Source organism: Oncorhynchus mykiss, chromosome 15 (genome assembly GCF_013265735.2).
Source record: "Oncorhynchus mykiss isolate Arlee chromosome 15, USDA_OmykA_1.1, whole genome shotgun sequence".
NCBI lineage: Eukaryota > Metazoa > Chordata > Actinopteri > Salmoniformes > Salmonidae > Oncorhynchus > Oncorhynchus mykiss.
The window spans coordinates 40,435,992-40,457,253 of record NC_048579.1 but is presented as its reverse complement, the minus strand read 5'-3'; the positions used below and the strand labels follow the sequence as shown (position 1 = coordinate 40,457,253).

General features: G+C 43.5%; 1 protein-coding gene across 1 annotated transcript in view; it reads left to right on the top strand.

Moving 5' to 3' along the window:
* Nucleotides 1–21,262, top strand: part of col4a3 (collagen, type IV, alpha 3) — a 123,728-nt gene that overhangs the window by 17,169 nt on the left and 85,297 nt on the right. The window contains exon 2 of the mRNA XM_021563185.2: nt 14,751–14,807. Coding sequence (XP_021418860.1) covers nt 14,751–14,807 — 57 coding nt within the window. The remainder of the gene's footprint in view (nt 1–14,750; nt 14,808–21,262) is intronic.

Sequence of the window (21,262 nt, the reverse complement as noted above, 5' to 3'; positions counted from 1 at the left end):
GACTAAACACCTCCCCAAGCTTCTCATGATGGCAGCCTCTGGCCACTGGCCACTTGCTATGAGCATCCAAAACCACAGGAAACATTATGTCTTCCAATGGACCTGGAAAGTCGATGTGTATTCATTGCCACGCAAATCTTCTGACATGAGGAACATGTTTTCGCTTTCAACTCAATGCTTCCATCCAATCCAGGTCACCAGAAGTAGATCTGTGTGATTTCATTCATGTAAAACCATTCCACAATGACCTGAGTGTTGCTGTTGCAAAACTGGTTTCCTCAGCGAAGGTGGAATGATTACTCTCCTCCCCCACAGCAAACAACCAGTCTGTACTGACAGCTCAGTTCTCCTTGAAGGGTAATGTTTCAGTTCTGGAGCATTGTCTTTACCTTTGATGATGTTCCATCACTTCAGATAACACAGGTTCTTCTCTGGTGTTTCTCCACATTTGTGTTGAAGTGAGTGGTGCGTTTTCCACTTGTCTGAAGTAGAAGATGTCAACTTGGCATGGCTGCAGCTTGACCACAACCTAGAAAGTCCATCTGCTTTACGGTGCAGTTCTGACAACAACAAAGCTCGCCTTTCTATTCTGCTTGCATCAAGTGACGGAATCCCAGTGTGCTCGTTAGCAGATGATTGTCTGTAAGAAGGATGAACTTCCTTCCATATAGATACTGTTGAAATGTATTTACCCCAAAAACTATGCCTTGGGCTTCTATCTGTGCATAGTTACTTTCTGTTTTGTTCAATGTCCTCGATGCGTAAGCGATCGGCTTCTCTTCATTGAAAGGCATGATATGGGACACGACTGCTCCCATACCATATGGACTAGCATCACATGCTAGTCAGATGGGCAATGACAAGTCGAAGTGTGTCAGTGCCTCAGATTTCAGTAGTGGTTCCTTGGTTTTCACGAATGCTTCCTCGCATTGTTCAGTTCATTCACATAATTTGTCTTGACAAAGCAACTAGTGCAGCATCTCCAGTTTTTGCTAAGCTCGGAATAAAGCATCCATAGTAGTTCAGTAACCCCAGGAAAGAATTTAGTTGGCTTCAGTTCTGAGGAGCTGGGGTGTCCAAGATAGCCTCGACCGTGAACAGATCCTTGTGAAGGCCTGTGGCATCGATGACTTGTCTGAGGTATTGAACCAATGATTGCAAGAATGCACATTTGTCTTGACGAACTTGCGGTCCATAGTCCTTCAATCTCTGTAAGGTCGTATCCAAGTTCAAGTTCCAGAGTTCTCTTTGTCTTTTCCAGTAAGGAGGATGTCATCCAGGTACCATTGTACTCCTGGCAATCCACTCAAGATCTGATCCATCACCCACTGGAATAGGGTTGGCACACTTGTGATTGCAAACGGTAGACAACATTACCTGAAGAGCCCCTTGTGTGTCACGATGGTCAGCAGCTCCTTTGACTTTTAATCCACATGCATCTGCAAGTAAGCTTGGCAGAGGTACATTTTTCTGAACTTTTGACCCCCATCTAAACTTGTGAAAAGGTTGTTGTGTGGAAGCGGATACTGCTCAGCGGACAACACAGGGTTAACTGTGACTTTAAAGTCCCCACATATCCTGATTCCACCATCCTTCTCAAGGACTGATACGATGGGTGTTTCCCATTCACTCATGCTGACTGGCTCCAGTGCTTTGTTCTTGACCAAAGTGTCCAAGTCAGCCTCAACTTTTGGTCTGAAAGCATAAGGTACTGTTCATTTTTTCAGAAACTTTGGTTTGCTGTCTGGCTTAATGCTAAGCTTCACATTAATGTATTTCATACTACCCATCTCTCCATTAAAGACTTCTCAATGTTTCTTTAAAATTGGAGACACAGGTCTACCTTCTCTCCAACAATGAATGTCCCAGCAGTGATGTAGTGGCAACTTTTCAGTTTGTCCGTTTAACTGAACTGTGACCTAACTGAGTGATGCCTCTCACGGCGACAGAATCACCTAAGTCTTTAACACAATGTGTGCTGGCAGAAGTGGAAGGTGTTTCAGTGTATTTTAATAGACTGTGCATGACACAAGAGATCAAATAAAATAAAATGGTATTTGTCACATACTTTGTAAACAACAGGTGTAGACTAAGACTGAAATGGTAATGGCCCTTCCCAACAATGCAGAGAGAAAAAGTAAAACAATTATAATAACACAGCTGCCCCTATGTCAATCTCCATACGCACTGGTTGCCCCTCTAGCAAGTGAGAGACATAGTACCCATGCGTGCCCCCAGCAACAGTCAATATATTCAGTGTGACTTCCTCGTCTAATGAGTCACTCATCTCTGCGTTATCTTGCTCAACAGAGTGAACATGTCTCTTTTTATTTTGTTGGAATCTCCTTTTTTTCATGCTTTGACATTTTCTCTGAGCTCTTTTTGTTCCTGCAATCTTGTTCGATGTGGCTCTTTTTACCACAGGCTCGGCAATCCAATACTAGAATTTTGACTTCAATACCGGTACAAGGTTTAGTATCATAATAGTTGATACCATCACGATACTCAATACCAAAACGTCACCAAAAATTATTTTTATGATTTGACGGTATTTGATATTTTTTTAATAATAAAAGATCAAAATGTCCTTTATGGGTAGTGCATGACAACATGGCAACATATACATTCTAAGACGTGATTTCAATGGGTCTCTTTCCATTCTGATTGTTTTATACTTCTCAATGAAACTTCAACCCAAAATCAGTTTCAGCATTTCCATGAATTTCTGCATTTCCTGCATTCATTTGAGATTATTTTCACACTGCCATGTAGGGCTGCAAGTTATGGGCCAAGTATATAGGCTTGATTTATAACTAAATGTTGCGATTTAGATCAAAAGACTTGGGTGAACTGTTGGAATCATGGAAGACAAATTATTTTTCTAATTCTATAATAAGAAGATAATAATGAGCATTTTGAATAAAGTGGTATTTGACATGACAATGAATGAAAATACCATGGAGGAGATATTGGGACAGTGTAGGAACCAAAGTGTTGGTAAGTTTTTTTTCTTGGAGACCCTTTAATCTTTGGCTACATTAAATGTTTACTCTTAGCTACTTCATGTAGCTAACATATTCATGCTTCGCCTTTTCCTCTTTGATTTAGAAGATACTGTTGCACAACATGTAGATTTAGGCCAAGACCATCAGGCTGTATAGCTACGTTTGCTCTGACTCAACTTAGCCACAACTTCCTAAAAAAAAGACAAACTAGCTGTTTGCAGATGTAAGGAACACAAACTAATAATGTAATTACAAAAAAAGCGTCATGGCGAGAGCGAGAACGGAGAGACTCAAGTAGCAGAGTAAACAACAAAATGGACGTTACACACAGAGTATCATATTTAATGGTAAAACTTTATTTGAATGGTAAATCTCTGTTGATAAACTGGGTAAATCAAGATGTGGCCTGGGCTTCTTCACAATACAGGTGCTGCATATTCAATAGGAGTGTGTGCAAGCATTGAGTTATTGAGCTTGTTTTGGCTGATTTCATGGGGCTGCAGATGACAAAGAATCTGTTTCCCTTACATTTGGGACTTGTGTTATTGTACCGATCAACAACATTTGCATTGAAGTAGAAGCCTCTTCTTTTATAAAAGTGTGCGCTGTCTCTTTAACCCGGTAATTATGTATTTCATGAGCTTTGCACAGAGTTGGTTTAAGGAGACGTGAGGCAGATATGCTTTTCTTCAGTATCTCTATGTGAAGGAGATGATTAAGTGAATATATAAAGTTGTGAAAATCAGCATATTTTGTGTTATGGTTTGCATATTATCACAATCAAAGTACTAGCTTAGTGAATTGATGTTACCTTCAGCTGTAAGCTAGCAAGGAATGTTAGCTTATAAATCTGGAAGCTAACTGTATCTTCTTGCATTGTAAAGTGTTCTAGCCTTCATGGATATCGTTTTACAAACAGTAATTAACTGTAATTAACATTTCTACATGCCGTGTTGCATTATTCTAGTGTGTTAACTTCTGTGCAGCATGAGTGTGGAGCTAACATGATGCAGCCCAGACTCTGGGTGTCTGGGCTGCACCATGTTAGCTCCACACTAGAGAGCTAGCTCTAGCAATGAGTAATTAGAGCAGGCAAGAGAAATGCATGGTGCGCTCGTACTAGAGTGGATATCGGCTGCTCTGATAGACAGACTTCATCCTCCAAGTCAGTATATGACGTGAGACACATTTTACAGAAGTCCCGAAAGTAAAACAAATTCTAGTACAAAATAGTTTTTTTATGTTCTAGTATTGAACAAGTACTGATGTTTCGGTATACCCTGCAACACTAGACATCTGATGTCCCACTTTGCCACAGCCGCAACATGTGCCTCGACAGACACGTCGCCCAGTTTCTAGCTCCAAGCCAACTTTGCCGTATTTAGTTTTTTTTTTTTTGTCTTATTTCTTACAATATATGCTCAGAACGTTTCTTGTATCATTACCTACAGACAGAAATAACTTTTGGATATTAAATTGACGGTCACTTACCAGAAATTGGACTTCCCTGAAATGTATCCTTTGTTTGAACTTCCCGAGACAGCTCTATTTATCCCGGGAGATGCACCAAAACAGACACTGGAGAAAAGATAGGAGTGGGGCCCTAGTCAGACAGGCGGAGTGCACACCATACACTGCTTCCGAGTATATTACTCGCTAACATTCACAAGAATGGTAACATACTCTGTTTTACGAAATCATGGCTCTCTGGGTATATGTGACTTGTTTCAGGAAAGGTTAAGTGCGGACAAATCTGGGTTTGGCGGATGCCAGGAGAACGCTACCTGCCACAATGCATAGTGCCAAATGTAAAGTTTGGTGGAGGAGGAATAATGGTCTGGGGCTGTTCTTCATGGTTTGAGCTAGGCCCCTTAGTTCCAGTGAAGGGACACTTTAACGGTACAGCATACAATGACATTCTAGATGATTCTATTCCCTTTTCTGTTTTAGCATGACAATGCCCCCATGTAGAAAGCGAGGTACATACAGAAATGGTTTGTTGAGATCGGTGTGGAAGAACTCACCTGGCCTGCACAGAGCCCTGACCTCAACCCCATCGAACCCCTTTGGGATGAATTGAAAGGCCGACTGCGAGCCTTCCCAGAAGAGTGGAGGCTGTTATAGCAGCGAAGGCATATATTTCAGCTTGGATGATGGCCCACCACCTCAAGATCAACTTCAAGACGGAGCTGCTCTTCATCCGGGGAAGGCCTGCCCGCTCAAAAACCTCTCCATCACGGTTGACAACTCCAGTGTTGCCCTCCCTGGGTGCCATGAACCTTGGCGTGACACTGGACAACACCATGTTGTTCTCTGCCAACTTCAAAGCAGTGACTAGCTCCTGCACGTTCATGCTCTACAACAGCAGTAGAGTACGACCCTACCTTACACAGGAAGAGGCGCATGTCCTAATCCAGGCACTTGTCGTCTCCCGTCTGGACTACTGCAACTCGCTGTTGGCTGGGCTCCCTGCTTGTGGCATCAAACCCCTGTAACTTATCATGGTTTTCAACCTTCCCAAGTTCTCCCATGTCACCCAGCTTCTCCGCACACTCCACTGGCTTCCGGTCCAGGCTTGCATCCACTACAAGACTATGGAGCAGAGACTACGGAGCAGCAAGAGGTACTGCCCCTCCCTACCTTCAGGTTATGCTCAAAGCCTACACCCCAACCTGAACACTCTGTTCTGCCACCTCTCGTCTCTTGGGCCTCCCACCCCTGTAGAACCAGCTTCCCCCTGAAGCTAGGACAGCAGAGTCCCTGCCATCTTCCGAAAGCACCTGAAACCTACCTCTTCAAAGAATATATTAAATAATCAATCAGAATCTATGCTTCAAGATTGTTTTAATCATATGGACAGGGGAATGTTCCAGGTCGCCTCTGAGAATATTATAGACCTATACACAGACTTTGTGGCTGGGTTCATCAGGATGTGCATAGAGAATGTTGTTCCCACTGTGACGATTAGAACATATCCAAACCAAAAACCATGGATAGATTGGAGCATTAACGAAAAACTGAAAACGCGTACCATGGACGTGTACAAACAGACCAGCTACAACCCCGTAAGGCAATCAATGAGGCAACACGACAGTACAGTGACAAAGTGTTGTGTTGCAATTCAACGGCTCATACACAAGGTGTATGTGGCAGGGACTCCAGACAGTCACGGATTATAAATGGACAGCCAGCCACATTGCGGACACCAACTCCTCGCTCCCGGACAAGCGAAACACCTTTGCCCGCTTCGAGGAAAACTACATCAAGTCACCGACCCGGGCTCCTGACGCTCACGAGGTCTGTTTGCTCTAGTTCTCCATGGCCGACGTGTCATTTAAGTGTGTTAACCCTTGAAAGGCTGCCGGTCCAGATGGCATCCAAAGCTGCATCCTCAGAGCATGTGCAGAGCTGGCTGGAACGTTAACAGACATATTTAATCCCTTCATATGTCACTCTGTTGTCCCCACTTGATTCCACCATTGTTCTTGTACCCAATAAAGGGAAAGTAACTGAACTAACTTATCCGACACCCTAGACCGACTACAATTCGCATATCGCCCTAACAGATCCATGGACGACGCAATCGTCACTGACTGCACACTGCCCTATCCCAGCTGGACAAGATAAATACCTATGTAAGCTTTTAAGTACCAAGTTCTTTACTCACTGTTCCATCACATTGTTTACCCGCTCCAACGTCCGTCTCAAATTCCTTTCTTCCATCTATTACCATGCTAACGCTCTCCTTGATAGCTCTACTATGAACTTGCCTCTGCTAGCAATACACTGTGCTCACATAAGCCTAGACTGTACCATGGAAAATAAAAATGTTTGAACATGTAAAACCAACTTCTTCCAGACAGAATAGTTTGTGGGTTTTATAACCACGTCTTTATAACAGTTCAATAATGATGAGACTGGAGACAGGAATCAGTTCAACCATTTATCTAGAACGTGCTCGGTCAATGTGTGTTATAAGGAGGCAACTATTTATGCATTGCCTCCTATAAAGAATTGCCTCCTTATAACACACATAGTTTCAAATTAAATTAGATTGCCAGATTGTGAGGTTTACATTAGTTTCTGCACAGATATGTGCTCTTTTGTCATGGACCGGGCTATTCATTGATGTTAGTACTGTTTGCATGAACCTCTTTCGTCAGAAATTCTTAGGTGCGTCCAAAGTGTTTGATATGGTAGCACCTACATTTGATTTATATGTATTGAACAAGTTGAGTCTCCACAGCCAGTGGTGATTTGCAGTGGTGACAAATGGACAGACGGACAAAGTACAGACAGACAGAGCACTACTCCAGACAGACATCCAGACAGAGAGCTCAGGTCCTGGTCAGTCACACATCCCTACATCCCACAAGCCACAGCCACAACCCCTGTTGTTTTAGTCTTCCTATTCAGCTCTTTGTGCTGTTGCTTTGTTGTTTCAGAGTGCCCCCCTATTCAGACCAAAGCGCCCAGAGCTCCACCACTGTCCCTCCCCGGGGGCTTTCGATGGGCAGCTTGGATCCCGACCTGTTTGTCTTCTGCGTGGTTTCACACCCCGAGCAGAATGAGACAGAGCAACAGGCACGCCGATCCGCCAGGAAGTCACCCACCGGTGGGGGATGGTGGAGTGAGGCAGGGGAAAGCGGGTGGTCAGAGGGTGCTGTTCCCAGCACCGCAGACATCCTTGCATGGGGACACCCCTCAAACCCCTCCATTTCCCCCCTCGGCCAACCTCACCAACCCCTACACCCCCTACATTAGTCCTCAGGGATTATAATGGTATTGGTTTAAACCCCAGTCACACACACAAGAGAGGTACTCAGGAACTCTGGGACAAAACTGCTATGCGGCCTCTTCTCAGTTCACTCTTGTTTCTGCTCAGTGACACACAGTCGTTGGGTACTACTTAACCATGCATGAGGCCTAACACAGGTAGTGTAGCGGTTAGAGAAGGAGGGTTACTAGTTTGAATCTCAAATCTGACTAGAGAAATCTGTGGGGTAAGGGGCTGGCAGCATCCTAGACACCATCCCCTGCCGTTGTTTCCTTGAGCAAGGCACTTGACCCCCTACAATTGCTCCGGGGGTGCTGAACTGCGGCTGACCCATTGCTTTCAACCCCTCAGGGTGTTTGTGTGTGTGTGTGTGTGTCTTGTTGGGTTTGGCTTGTGAGCATAAAATACACATTTCCATTCTCTGCAAGTTATCCCAGCGGATGTAAAGGACATCACCCCGCTTGCTTAGCAAGTACCACTTCCTCTCGTTTTGGCACATACAGTACCTGGTTCGACCCCGGGACCTATGATTCACGAACACACTTTGACCGTCCTCCCTCAAGCATCTCTACCGGTCTCGCTACTCAAAAACTAGCAATTGAGTGGCGAAAATGTGTACACGTAATACTGAGTAGCAAGTTTCACATATCTCCATGTGCCACACAGGCATATCTGGGCAAACTGAAATGACTGCATCATTTCAACCTGTTTTTCCAGCTGGGAATCACCCTCAGGGAACAGAGTCAATCCCTTTACTGACCTGGGGTGGGTTTCCCGAAAGCCTTTTAGCGATTGTCGTCATCTCTATTTCTCTGGATGCCCCAGACCTATTCCACTAGCAGAACAGCAACAGATTCACAATCAAAAATAGTTTTTATAGTTGTCCCTCTCTCACAGCTGTGTGGCTGGTTTGTCAATAAAAAATAATGTCCTGAGTTTGCTACAAGGCTTCTGGGAAACTCACCCCTGCTCTACCCCTTAATTTGGAATTTGGAGGGGGGGGCTAGCCCCGACATTGACTCGAGCACTGGTCCAGCGACTGTCACTAGGTGTTGGATTAAGGTTGCTACAATAGCAACAGCACATTGTCACATTAGAATAGGCCAGTAGGCCTATCTTCCATCCTGCTCTCCCAGTAGGGAGGCAATCTACCCGCCTGGCTTCTTGGGGGAGGCAGTGAAGATAAAACAGTGGAAGAATATTTGCTGTTTTGAAACTCTAGAGTCAGGGAACCATGCGCTCACACACTACAGCTTGTCTAAGTGTGAATATGTGTAGCTGTTCTGTTTGATTAGCTCAGATCAGCATCAGTGGACAGATATAGGACTGCTCGATCACTCTCTCACACACACAGAGCCATATAAATTCAATGACGAGATTAAATATCTATGCATAGGGGCAGCCTACTGGACCAGGGGGCTACCTACTGCCACCATGAGTGGGACAGGTAATTCCCAGCTCAGGCATGCTCTGGGAAAACAGAGACAAAGCAAGGTGTTGTTGTGATATTTTCTATTCATCGAGGCTCACGACTTGGGCCTGGTTCAAGTATGCAAGCTTGTCACGATCGTCATGAAGGACGGACCAAGGCGCAGCGTGATTTGAATTACACTTATTTTATTAAAGTGAAACTAAGAAAAGTATAAACATACAACGAACATGAAGTCGTCATGCTCAACACACTGACACAAAACAATATCCCACACAATTCAGGTGGGAACAGGTACACCTTAAGTATGATCCCCAATTATAGACAATGATAATCAGCTGCCTCTAATTGGGAATCATACTCAAACACAAACATAGAAATATAATCGACTAGAACACCCCCTAGTCACGCCCTGACCTACAACACCATAGAGAACCTAGGGCTCTCTATGGTCAGGGCGTGACAAAGCTTGCTGCTCTGATGCCGGCCGATTTAAGCTTCACACTTCTAACGTTCCCTTGTCTCCCTTCCTCATCCCTCCACATAACTAATGAAGTCCCCCAGCAAGATCTTCCAAGCTAGACTAAAGCCAGGATGCACAAGAGTGAGGAACAGTGCATTACAATTATAATTAATCTAGCTAATAGTTCAGTGTCTCCTCTTTTAGATAGTCAGACATTTTGGGGGTTTTTCTGCCTTCCAATGCAACCATACTATTATCATTCATGTCTTATGACTTTTTCGACTTCTTCGAGTCATGAGACCTTAACACCCGCCCACTTAACCCGGAAGCCAGCTGCACCAATGTGTCGGAGGAAACATTGTCCAACTGACTACCAAAGTAATCAGTTAGCCTGCAGGCGCCCAGCCCGCCACAAGGAGTTGCTACAGCGCGATGAGGCCACCCCCCCCCCCAATTGTGCGCAGGGCTGAGCCAGGACACGAGACAGGACGAGAGAGTGAGACATTATTGAGCCAGGGAGAAACAGGGTGAGAAAGGAAGTGAGAGACAGGGTGAGAGAGAGTGAGACAGTATAAAGACATTGACGGATTAGGGAGAGAAAGAGTTTTTGATAAACTCCCATATCTATTGGGTGAAATACCACAGTGTGAAATCACAGCAGCAAGATTTGCGACCTGTTGCCATAAGAAAAGGGCAATCAGTGAAGAACAAACACATGTATACACAACCAACATTTATGATTATTTATTTTCCCTTTTGTACTTTAACTATTTGCACATCATTACAACATATTGTTTACTGTACAATTTTTATTGTTTATTATCTATTTAACTTGCTTTGGCAATGTAAACATATGTTTCCCATGCCAATAAAGCCCTTAAATTGACATTGAGAAAGATAGAGATAGAGATATGGGGGAGGGGGGGGATCAATATTAGAATGAAATAGGTTCAGGTTCAAGTATTTTTTATTTAATTTAATTTAATCTTTATTTAACTAGCCAAGTCAGTTAAGAACACCATCTGCATTCTAAATGGCACCCTATTCCCTATATAGTGCATTACTTTCGACGTCAAAAGTAATGCACTATATAAAGAATAGGTTGTCATTTGTAATGAAACCATAGTGTTATTATGCAACTCCTCTAAACTGTGTTGTGTTACTGATATATAGACACATACTCATTGATCAAAATGTCTTAATATATTATTAGATTATCACAACTATGATGTGTGAGAGAAGAACAGAGCCAGTATGTGCTTGCTAAGGTCAGAGGTTGAGAGTGGACGAGAGGAGGGGGAGAGGTGAAGGAAGGGGTGAGAGAGGTTGACAAGTAAGATAGTAAGCACTGAGGTTGAGGAAGTTCACTGTTACAGAGGATATTGGCAGGCTTCTGGCAAGGTGGGTTATAAGGGGTGAGGTTAGGTGGGGAGAGATCTGGAGATGTGTATTCTGAAAATGACAGACCAGCCGTCACCAGCATGCTGGCTTGCCCATCTGTGAACACTGACATATAGCGTTTCTCCTTGTTTTGGAATCCTTTGCATTTTCTACAGGCTTTGATGTTCCGCCACCATGGGTTTGAAAAGTGTTTTCTGTTCTCCGGTATTCTTGGAGAATACAGTGTTTTCTAATCTTCTCCATCTCTTGAGAGCGCCACATGCCTACAGTATATTTGTACCCACTCTGGGTGGGTTGGAGTGGAAGGCTGCTGGCGTTGGCTCACTCAGGTTTGGATGAGGTGTGTGTGTGTGTGTGTGTGTGTGTGTGTGTGTGTGTGTGTGTGTGTGTGTGTGTGTGTGTGTGTGTGTGTGTGTGTGTGTGTGTGTGTGTGTGTGTGTGTGTGTGTGTGTGTGTGTGTGTGTGTGTGTGTGTGTGTGTGTGTGTGTGGGTGGGTGGGTGGGTGGGTGGGTGTGTGTGTGTGTGTGTGTGCGTGCGTGCGTGTAAGGGTTTATGTGTAAGGTTTTGTGGTCAGATTACTGAGCCTGTTAAAGCCTATAGGCAAAACACTGATTCACTATTGTGATTTATTAGACAAAAGGGAAATATTGGAAAAGGTGGTCAGGAAATGTGTTTACAGTGATTCCACATTATTCTTCTCTTAACACTACTGAGTGGTGGTGTTAAAATCTGCTTCCTAAATGGCACCCTATTCCCTATATGGTGCATTACTTTCAACCAGGGCCCATAGGGGCAATATAAAGAATAGGTTGCCATTTTCGATGAAACCGTAGTGAAATGCAACTTCTGTGTTTCGTTACTGATAAATAGACATATACTCATTAACTTTTCAAAATGTCTTAATATATTATTAGATTATGAAAGATATGATATGATTAGTGTCCATGACCGCTCAGTCCTTTTTTACTGTTTTCCCTGGTAACTAGTGTTAATCTTTGTGAGAGAACAGAGTAATTTAGGTCTTCATGCTGTCTTTGTCTCTATCCCTGTGTCCATCCTTAATCTCTTTTTCTCTCTCTCTCCCTCTCCTCTTCTTTTTCGACTTTGTTCTTCATTCTTTCACTCCAGATTCCTCTTCTCTTCCTGTCACCTCATGTTGCCTCCATCTCCACTCTCTTTCCTCCTCTCTTTCCCCTCTCCTCCTCCTCTCTCTCTCTCTCTCTCTCTCCTGCATGCCCCAGGTGTGTGCAGGTCTCTGTCTGATGATGTGTTATCAGGGGACTGTGGAGCCATAGCCTTCACACAGGGCCCGCGATTTTGCCAGGGCGATAACATCATTCAAATTCACACACAGTCTGATGCACACACACGCACACAGTGCTCCACACACCTCCCCACTTGCACTGTTTTTTGACACCTACATTGCTATCATGATCATATTATTTACATGGTTAGTATAGAAATGTAAAACCACTATACAATTTATTATTTTGTTGATCTTTTTTCTTTTTTTTCCCCAAGTGTTTATGTCTGGATGTGTTTGTGTGTGTTTATGTATGTGTGTGTGTCTGTGTATGCGTTCGTGTGTGCGTGCTCATGTGCTGGAGAAAGAGACTTTGTGTGTGTTTGTCTCCAACAGATAGGACCTTGTCTATCTCGTTGTCTCCCTCCCACAGTAACGGACTTAACATTAAGCAGAAGAGGCAATTGCCTCAGGCCTCACATCATCAAGAGGCTTCGTGATAATAATGCTAGTAATATTTTTTGTTGTTGTTGCTTGAGGTCCCCCCCCCATTCTCCGCTTGAGGAGCAGCAAAATCTGCAGGTAGCTTCAAAGATGCAAAGGAAATGGGGAGGGAAGGAGGTTTTGCCTTTCCACTGTGCCCAGGTTAATGAGGCCCCATCTATTAAAATAACAATAATTTATTTACATACATATGCATATCCGGTGTTTCATATCAATATTAATATAATCCAAGATTTTCTCATAATAGTTTAAACAAGTCATTAATCACTCACAGACTGGTTCATAATATTAATCACAGACTGGTTCATAATAATGGACTTTTTCACGCATACAGTTTTCATGTGCATTGTTTCACACAATATGATTGCAAACAGCACTTTTATTTAAATTAAGCTTCAGCAATTAAGAGCGGGACAGAGAAAAGAAAATGAAATAACAAATATTAAATGTTAACAGAAAATATACCTAAGTTAACTCATTTCTTTAGTAAAAAAGACAGGCGCTGCTGATAATACTGCCATTGTCGACGAGGCAGATGCAGAGGACATGTACAGTATGTGTTGCCCATGTATCTGATGCTGTCTTGCCCAAAAAAGTATGGCATGTCATACTGTTTTTGTCCAGACTGCATCAGATACATGGGCTACATATAGTAAGACAGAGGGGAGCTGTTTTGCTTGCGCAGATGCTTTATTCGGTGAGATAGTTTCAGCCACTTGCAAATTATTTTGGATGAACATACAAAGGTAACATACTTTTTGAAGTGATTTGATTGACAATCAGATGAAAACATGTTGTTGTGTTCTTGCCATATTAAAAGGTAACACATTTTTACTGTTAAATTACATGACTTTTTAAATGCAAAAAATGACATAAAAAAATTGTGCAAGAGTACAGGGGAGGGAGGGGGGGCTCAGACTGCCCTCTGCCTGGAGCATCCAAATGACTAAATACGCCCATGCTCCCTCCACCCCTGCTCCATTTGTGTTGCATTCCGTCGGAAACCCAAACAATCCTTGTGGACAGAGTGTCTATCTCACTGCATCTCCCCAGATAACTCTGTCTCTCTTCCGGCACAGACAATCTCATTCATTAGGAACACGCAACAGTCAGTCAACAAAAGGAGATTCTGTTACCTTGGGAAACAAGGAAAAATAAGGCAAATCAAACCAGCAGCTCTAACTCGATACAAGATTATCATGCATTCTTGTTGTGTCTGACCTACTTCAGGAAGGTACTCACCTGAGATAAGAAGGTCTGAGATATGACATGTTTCAGGTCAACATAGCATCCTGAGCATGACAGAACTGAACCACTGGGGTTTGTGGGTGGGTTTGTGGGTATGCCTTTTTGTGAGAGGATTATTGACTCAACGTGAGTGTTCAAGATGCTATATTTAGGATTATTTCACAATATAGGATAATTATAGCAAATTGACTGGTTAAATGCCTCTCTAGGCATTGTGAAGATTGGTTGTTCTTTACAGAGCTACGGGTAATCAGCTCAAAAACACACGCAATGACTTGCACTCCCAGCCCTAGTAGTGGAAGACAAACAGAATATAATACAGAATGCAAATGTATTTGCCGAGGTACCATAGAATGTCGTGTTTAGCGAGGAATCCTTTGAATTTCTGTCTACTAAATAGTGCTGTTGGTGATAATTGTTAGAGGATGTGTTAGAGGATTTTCTCAAATACAGAGTAAACATAGACCAGTCATCAGTGTAACAACACACTTCCAAACACTTTAAATGCTTAAGCACTTTTTTCTCCACTAGGAAACATAAATTGACCAAGGTTCTATCAATGTCACCTGAATGTTACGTCAGGGTTTTACCTGGAGTGTTGCCATTCCATGTTATACTGTATTCAGGCCAACTTAGTGAGTTGGGTGTGTGAAACTGACTGCTGTCCTGTTTGTCCCCAGGTGTGTAGCTGCACCGGAAAGTCCAGGTGTCACTGTGATGGAGTAAAAGGCAGTAAAGTAAGTGGCTTAACACTATAACCCTCTATATTATACTTTATTTCGGGTTTGTATGTCCAACAGCTACTCCTTCATCACCCTGTTTTCCCTGAGTACACAGTCCATGTTTGAATAAAAGGTTTTTTACCTTGGCTGTGAGTGGCTTGTTCTCTCCGTGGAGTGTGAGAATTTCACTCTGACTAAACTCTAGGCTCCCCCTCAGCCTCAGAGTGCACAGACTTGGAGCTCGAAATGATCAATCATCGCGAAATGTTATCACTACCAACAAAAGGAGCTGATCGAAAGAAGGGGAAAGTAACTCAAAGGGACAATATTCTGTCTTAATTATCAATTTCCCCAGGAGATAAAAGGATGTTGCAAAAGACTGTATCCTGTACAGAAGAGTTACAAAAGACTGTATCCATGTAACCGAGGGAGAGGGATAACCGTGCCTTTCTCATTTATCAATCTGACTCCATTATTATGTGAATAAATGCAATAGGCCATGTGCGTCTCTGGAGGATCTAGCAAGATAGTGAATCATTGCATCACCGACTAATTTTTACTATAATGAATATGTGCCTATCTTGCAACATTATGCAATTATTAAGAGGCTAGATACAAATAGCTAATCCTGGCAACCAATGTTCTAGCATTAATTTATTGAGGCAAGCAGCTCAGGGATGTCAAGTTGGTAGCCAAGCATGTTCATGTCATTGTTCATGTTTGTTCACTCAATTTGTCTAAACCTTTCTTATTATTCAATATGTTTGTTGTTTGTTTGTCTTTGTCTACAGTACATCTATGTTTACAACAAGCAATGGGAAGATATCAGATATTGGGGAATAACATCTTGTTAGGGGTACATTTGTACTGTAGTGAAGCTGTCTATAGTAATGCAATTTCTCTCTATACAGTTGAAGTCTGAAGTTTCCCAGTGAATCAGAAGTTTACATACACTCAATTAGTATTTGGTAGCATTGCCTTCAAATTGCTTAACTTGGGTCAAACGTTTTGGGTAGCCTTCCACAAGCTTCCCACAATAAGTTGGGTGAATTTTGGCCCATTCCTCCTGACAGAGCTGGTGTAACTGAGTCAGGTTTGTATGCCTCCTTGCTCGAGACACGCTTTTTCAGTTCTGCCCACATATTTTCTAAAGGATTGAGGTCAGGGCTTTGTGATGGCCACTCCAATACCTTGATTTTTTTGTCCTTAAGCCATTTTGCCACAACTTTGGAAGTATGCTTCATTGTCATTGTCCATTTTGAAGACCCATTTGCGACCAAGCTTTAACTTCCTGACTGATGTCTTCAGATGTTGCTTCAATTTATCCACATCGTTTTCCTGCCTCAAGATGTCATATATTTTGTGAAGTGCACCAGTCCCTGTGCAGCAAAGCACCCCCACAACATGATGCTGCCACCCCCGTGTTTCACGGTTGGGATGGCGTCTTCGGCCTGCAAGCCTCCCCCTTTTTCCTCCAAACATAACCATGGTCATTATGGCCAAACACTTATATTTGTCTTTCATCAGACCCGAGGACATCTCTCCAAACAGTACGATCTTTGTCCCCATATGCAGGTGCAAACTGTAGTCTGGCTTTTTTATGGCGGTTTTGGAGCAGTGGCTTCTTCCTTGCTGAGCAGCCTTTCAGGTTATGTCAAAATAGGACTCGTTTTACTGTGGATATAGATACTTTTGTACGTTTCCTTCAGCATCTTCACAAGGTCCTTTGCTGTTGTTCTGGGATTGATTTGCACTTTTCCCACCAAAGTATGTTCATCTCTAAGAGACAGAACCCGTCTCCTTCCTGAGCGGTATGATGGCTGCGTTGTCCCATGGTGTTTATACTTGCGTACTATTGTTTGTACAGATGAACGTGGTACTTTCAGGCATTTGGAAAGGATGAACCAGACTTGTGGAGGTCTACAATTGTATTTCTGAGGTCTTGGCTGATTTCTTTAGATTTTCCCCCCAATGTCAAGCAAAGAGGCACTGAGTTTGAAGGTAGGCCTAGAAATACACTGCTCAAAAAAATAAAGGGAACACTTAAACAACACAATGTAACTCCAAGTCAATCGTTCCTAGGAAACTATGCAGTTTTTTGTTTTTTTACGTGTTATTTCTTACATTAGTACCCCAGGTCATCTTAGGTTTCATTACATACAGTCGAGAAGAACTACTGAATATAAGATCAGCGTCAACTCACCATCAGTACGACCAAGAATATGTTTTTCGCGACGCGGATCCTGTGTTCTGCCTTACAAACAGGACAACGGAGTGGATTCCATGCAGCGACCCAAAAAAACGACTCCGAAAGAGAGGGAAACGAGGCGGTCTTCTGGTCAGACTCCGGAGACGGGCACACCGTGCACCACTCCCTAGCATTCTTCTTGAATGTCCAGTCTCTTGACAACAAGGTTGATGAAATCCGAGCAAGGGTAGCATTCCAGAGGGACATCAGAGACTGTAACGTCCTTTGCTTCACTGAAACATGGCTCACTGGAGAGACTCTATCCGAAGCGGTGCAGCCAACGGGTTTCTCCACGCATCGCGCTGACAGAAACAAACATCTTTCTGGTAAGAAGAGGGGCGGGGGCGTATGCCTCATGGCCAACGTGACATGGTGTGATGAAAGAAACATACAGGAACTCAAATCCTTCTGTTCACCTGATTTAGAATTCCTCACAATCAAATGTAGACCGCATTATCTACCAAGAGAATTCTCTTCGATTATAATCACAGCCGTATATATCCCCCCCCCCCAAGCAGACACATCGATGGCTCTGAACAAACTTTATTTAACTCTCTGCAAACTGGAAACGATTTATCCGGAGGCTGCATTCATTGTAGCTGGGGATTTTAACAAGGCTAATCTGAAAACAAGACTCCCTAAATTTTATCAGCATATCGATTGCGCAACCAGGGGTGGAAAGACCTTGGATCATTGTTACTCTAACTTCCGCGACGCATATAAGGCCCTGCCCCGCCCCCCTTTCGGAAAAGCTGACCACGACTCCATTTTGTTGATCCCTGCCTACAGACAGAAACTAAAACAAGAGGCTCCCACGCTGAGGTCTGTCCAACGCTGGTCCGACCAAGCTGACTCCACACTCCAAGACTGCTTCCATCACGTGGACTGGGAGATGTTTCGTATTGCGTCAGATAACAACATTGACGAATACGCTGATTCGGTGTGCGAGTTCATTAGAACGTGCGTTGAAGATGTCGTTCCCATAGCAACGATTAAAACATTCCCTAACCAGAAACCGTGGATTGATGGCAGCATTCGTGTGAAACTGAAAGCGCGAACCACTGCTTTTAATCAGAGCAAGGTGTCTGGTAACATGACCGAGTACAAACAGTGCAGCTATTCCCTCCGCAAGGCTATCAAACAAGCTAAGCGCCAGTACAGAGACAAAGTAGAATCTCAATTCAACGGCTCAGACACAAGAGGCATGTGGCAGGGTCTACAGTCAATCACGGACTACAGGAAGAAATCCAGCCCAGTCACGGACCAGGATGTCTTGCCCCCTTTTTTGCCCGCTTTGAGGACAATACAGTGCCACTGACACAGCCTGCAACGAAAACATGCGGTCTCTCCTTCACTGCAGCCGAGGTGAGTAAGACATTTAAACGTGTTAACCCTCGCAAGGCTGCAGGCCCAGACGGCATCCCCAGCCGCGCCCTCAGAGCATGCGCAGACCAGCTGGCCGGTGTGTTTACGGACATATTCAATCAATCCCTATACCAGTCTGCTGTTCCCACATGCTTCAAGAGGGCCACCATTGTTCCTGTTCCCAAGAAAGCTAAGGTAACTGAGCTAAACGACTACCGCCCCATAGCACTCACTTCCGTCATCATGAAGTGCTTTGAGAGACTAGTCAAGGACCATATCACCTCCACCCTACCTGACACCCTAGACCCACTCCAATTTGCTTACCGCCCAAATAGGTCCACAGACGATGCAATCTCAACCACACTGCACACTGCCCTAACCCATCTGGACAAGAGGAATACCTATGTGAGAATGCTGTTCATCGACTACAGCTCGGCATTCAACACCATAGTACCCTCCAAGCTCGTCATCAAGTTCGAGACCCTGGGTCTCGACCCCGCCCTGTGCAACTGGGTACTGGACTTCCTGACGGGCCGCCCCCAGGTGGTGAGGGTAGGCAACAACATCTCCTCCCCGCTGATCCTCAACACTGGGGCCCCACAAGGGTGCGTTTTGAGCCCTCTCCTGTACTCCCTGTTCACCCACGACTGCGTGGCCACGCACGCCTCCAACTCAATCATCAAGTTTGCGGACGACACAACAGTGGTAGGCTTGATTACCAACAACGACGAGACGGCCTACAGGGAGGAGGTGAGGGCCCTCGGAGTGTGGTGTCAGGAAAATAACCTCACACTCAACGTCAACAAAACTAAGGAGATGATTGTGGACTTCAGGAAACAGCAGAGGGAACACCCCCCTATCCACATCGATGGAACAGTAGTGGAGAGGGTAGCAAGTTTTAAGTTCCTCGGCATACACATCACAGACAAACTGAATTGGTCCACTCACACAGACAGCATCGTGAAGAAGGCGCAGCAGCGCCTCTTCAACCTCAGGAGGCTGAAGAAATTCGGCTTGTCACCAAAAGCACTCACAAACTTCTACAGATGCATAATCGAGAGCATCCTGGCGGGCTGTATCACCGCCTGGTATGACAACTGCACCGCCCTCAACCGTAAGGCTCTCCAGAGGGTAGTGAGGTCTGCACAACACATCACCGGGGGCAAACTACCTGCCCTCCAGGACACCTACACCACCCGATGTCACAGGAAGGCCATAAAGATCATCAAGGACATCAACCACCCGAGCCACTGCCTGTTCACCCCGCTATCATCCAGAAGGCGAGGTCAGTACAGGTGCATCAAAGCTGGGACCGAGAGACTGAAAAACAGCTTCTATCTCAAGGCCATCAGACTGTTAAACAGCCACCACTAACACTGAGTGGCTGCTGCCAACACACTGACACTGACTCAACTCCAGCCACTTTAATAATGGGAATTGATGGGAAATGATGTAAATATATCACTAGCCACTTTAAACAATGCTACCTTATATAATGTTACTTACCCTACATTATTCATCTCATATGCATACGTATATACTGTACTCTATATCATCGACTGTATCCTTATGTAATACATGTATCACTAGCCACTTTAAACTATGCCACTTTGTTTACATACTCATCTCATTTGTACATACTGTACTCGATACCATCTACTGTATCTTGCCTATGCTGCTCTGTACCATCACTCATTCATATATCCTTATGTACATATTCTTTATCCCCTTACACTGTGTACAAGACAGTAGTTTTGGAATTGTTAGTTAGATTACTTGTTATTACTGCATTGTCGAAACTAGAAGCACAAGCATTTCGCTACACTCGCATTAACTGCTAACCATGTGTATGTGACAAATAAAATTTGATTTGATTTGATTTGACTGCTCTGACCGCATTTATCTTTCTGTTTTGGCTGCATATAGGCAGCTTATAGCAGGCCCATGAAACAGATAGGGACTTCTCTTTAGTGTATGGGTCATTCAGATTGTTGTCTAGGGTATAGGGTTGAGGACCGCTTCATGATAGGACAATAAATAAATACATTAGATGTATAATTTATTTTAAAATGTAGTTCCATCATGATAGGACAACAAATAAATTAGATGTATAATTTATTTTTAAATGTATATCCCTCATCTGCACAAACTGTAAAGCTTTCTCTCATAACCTCTGCTCACAGACAAACGTTGGTTCGGATATATGCAACCATTTCCTTTCTCACTCACTTAACATCACACTTTTCCAAACACCAAAAACACACACCACATCCTCCATCACAATACATTCACACATACCCACATTATGTTTGCTGTGTTTCTATCCCCACCATGTTGATTGAGTACTTTTGTGTTCCAATTAGTTATATTTGAAGATGTGTTATTTTGCTATTTATCCTTTCTGCTAATGCCGTCTAATCCATTTATAAAATACTATAAATGGACATTTGTACAACATTCCCTTGAAAGGTACAGTGTAGTTGTACTTTATTTATTTAACAATTATTTTATTTGATTGCTTTCCTATCTATTTATTTTATTATTTCAATCCCTACCATGGCTAGCATAATGGGTGTTCCATTATTTGGCGACTCTGAGAACTTTGTAATTTTTAGAATAGCCATGGAATAGTCTTTGTGTCTCGGAACATTTGGTTGGTTGTCAATATACAGTTTATCAACTACGAGAGCTACACGCTTCCCTTTTAATCTATTCTCCTGAAGATTGGATACAGAACTTTGCACCGTTCTGCAATCTCCCTCTGGAACTGCTCTGACTGTTCGTTTAGCTGTTTTTTTTTTTTTGCCATTATCATAGCTCTTTCGTCACTTGTTTCAAGGCTCGCCTTCAACTCCTT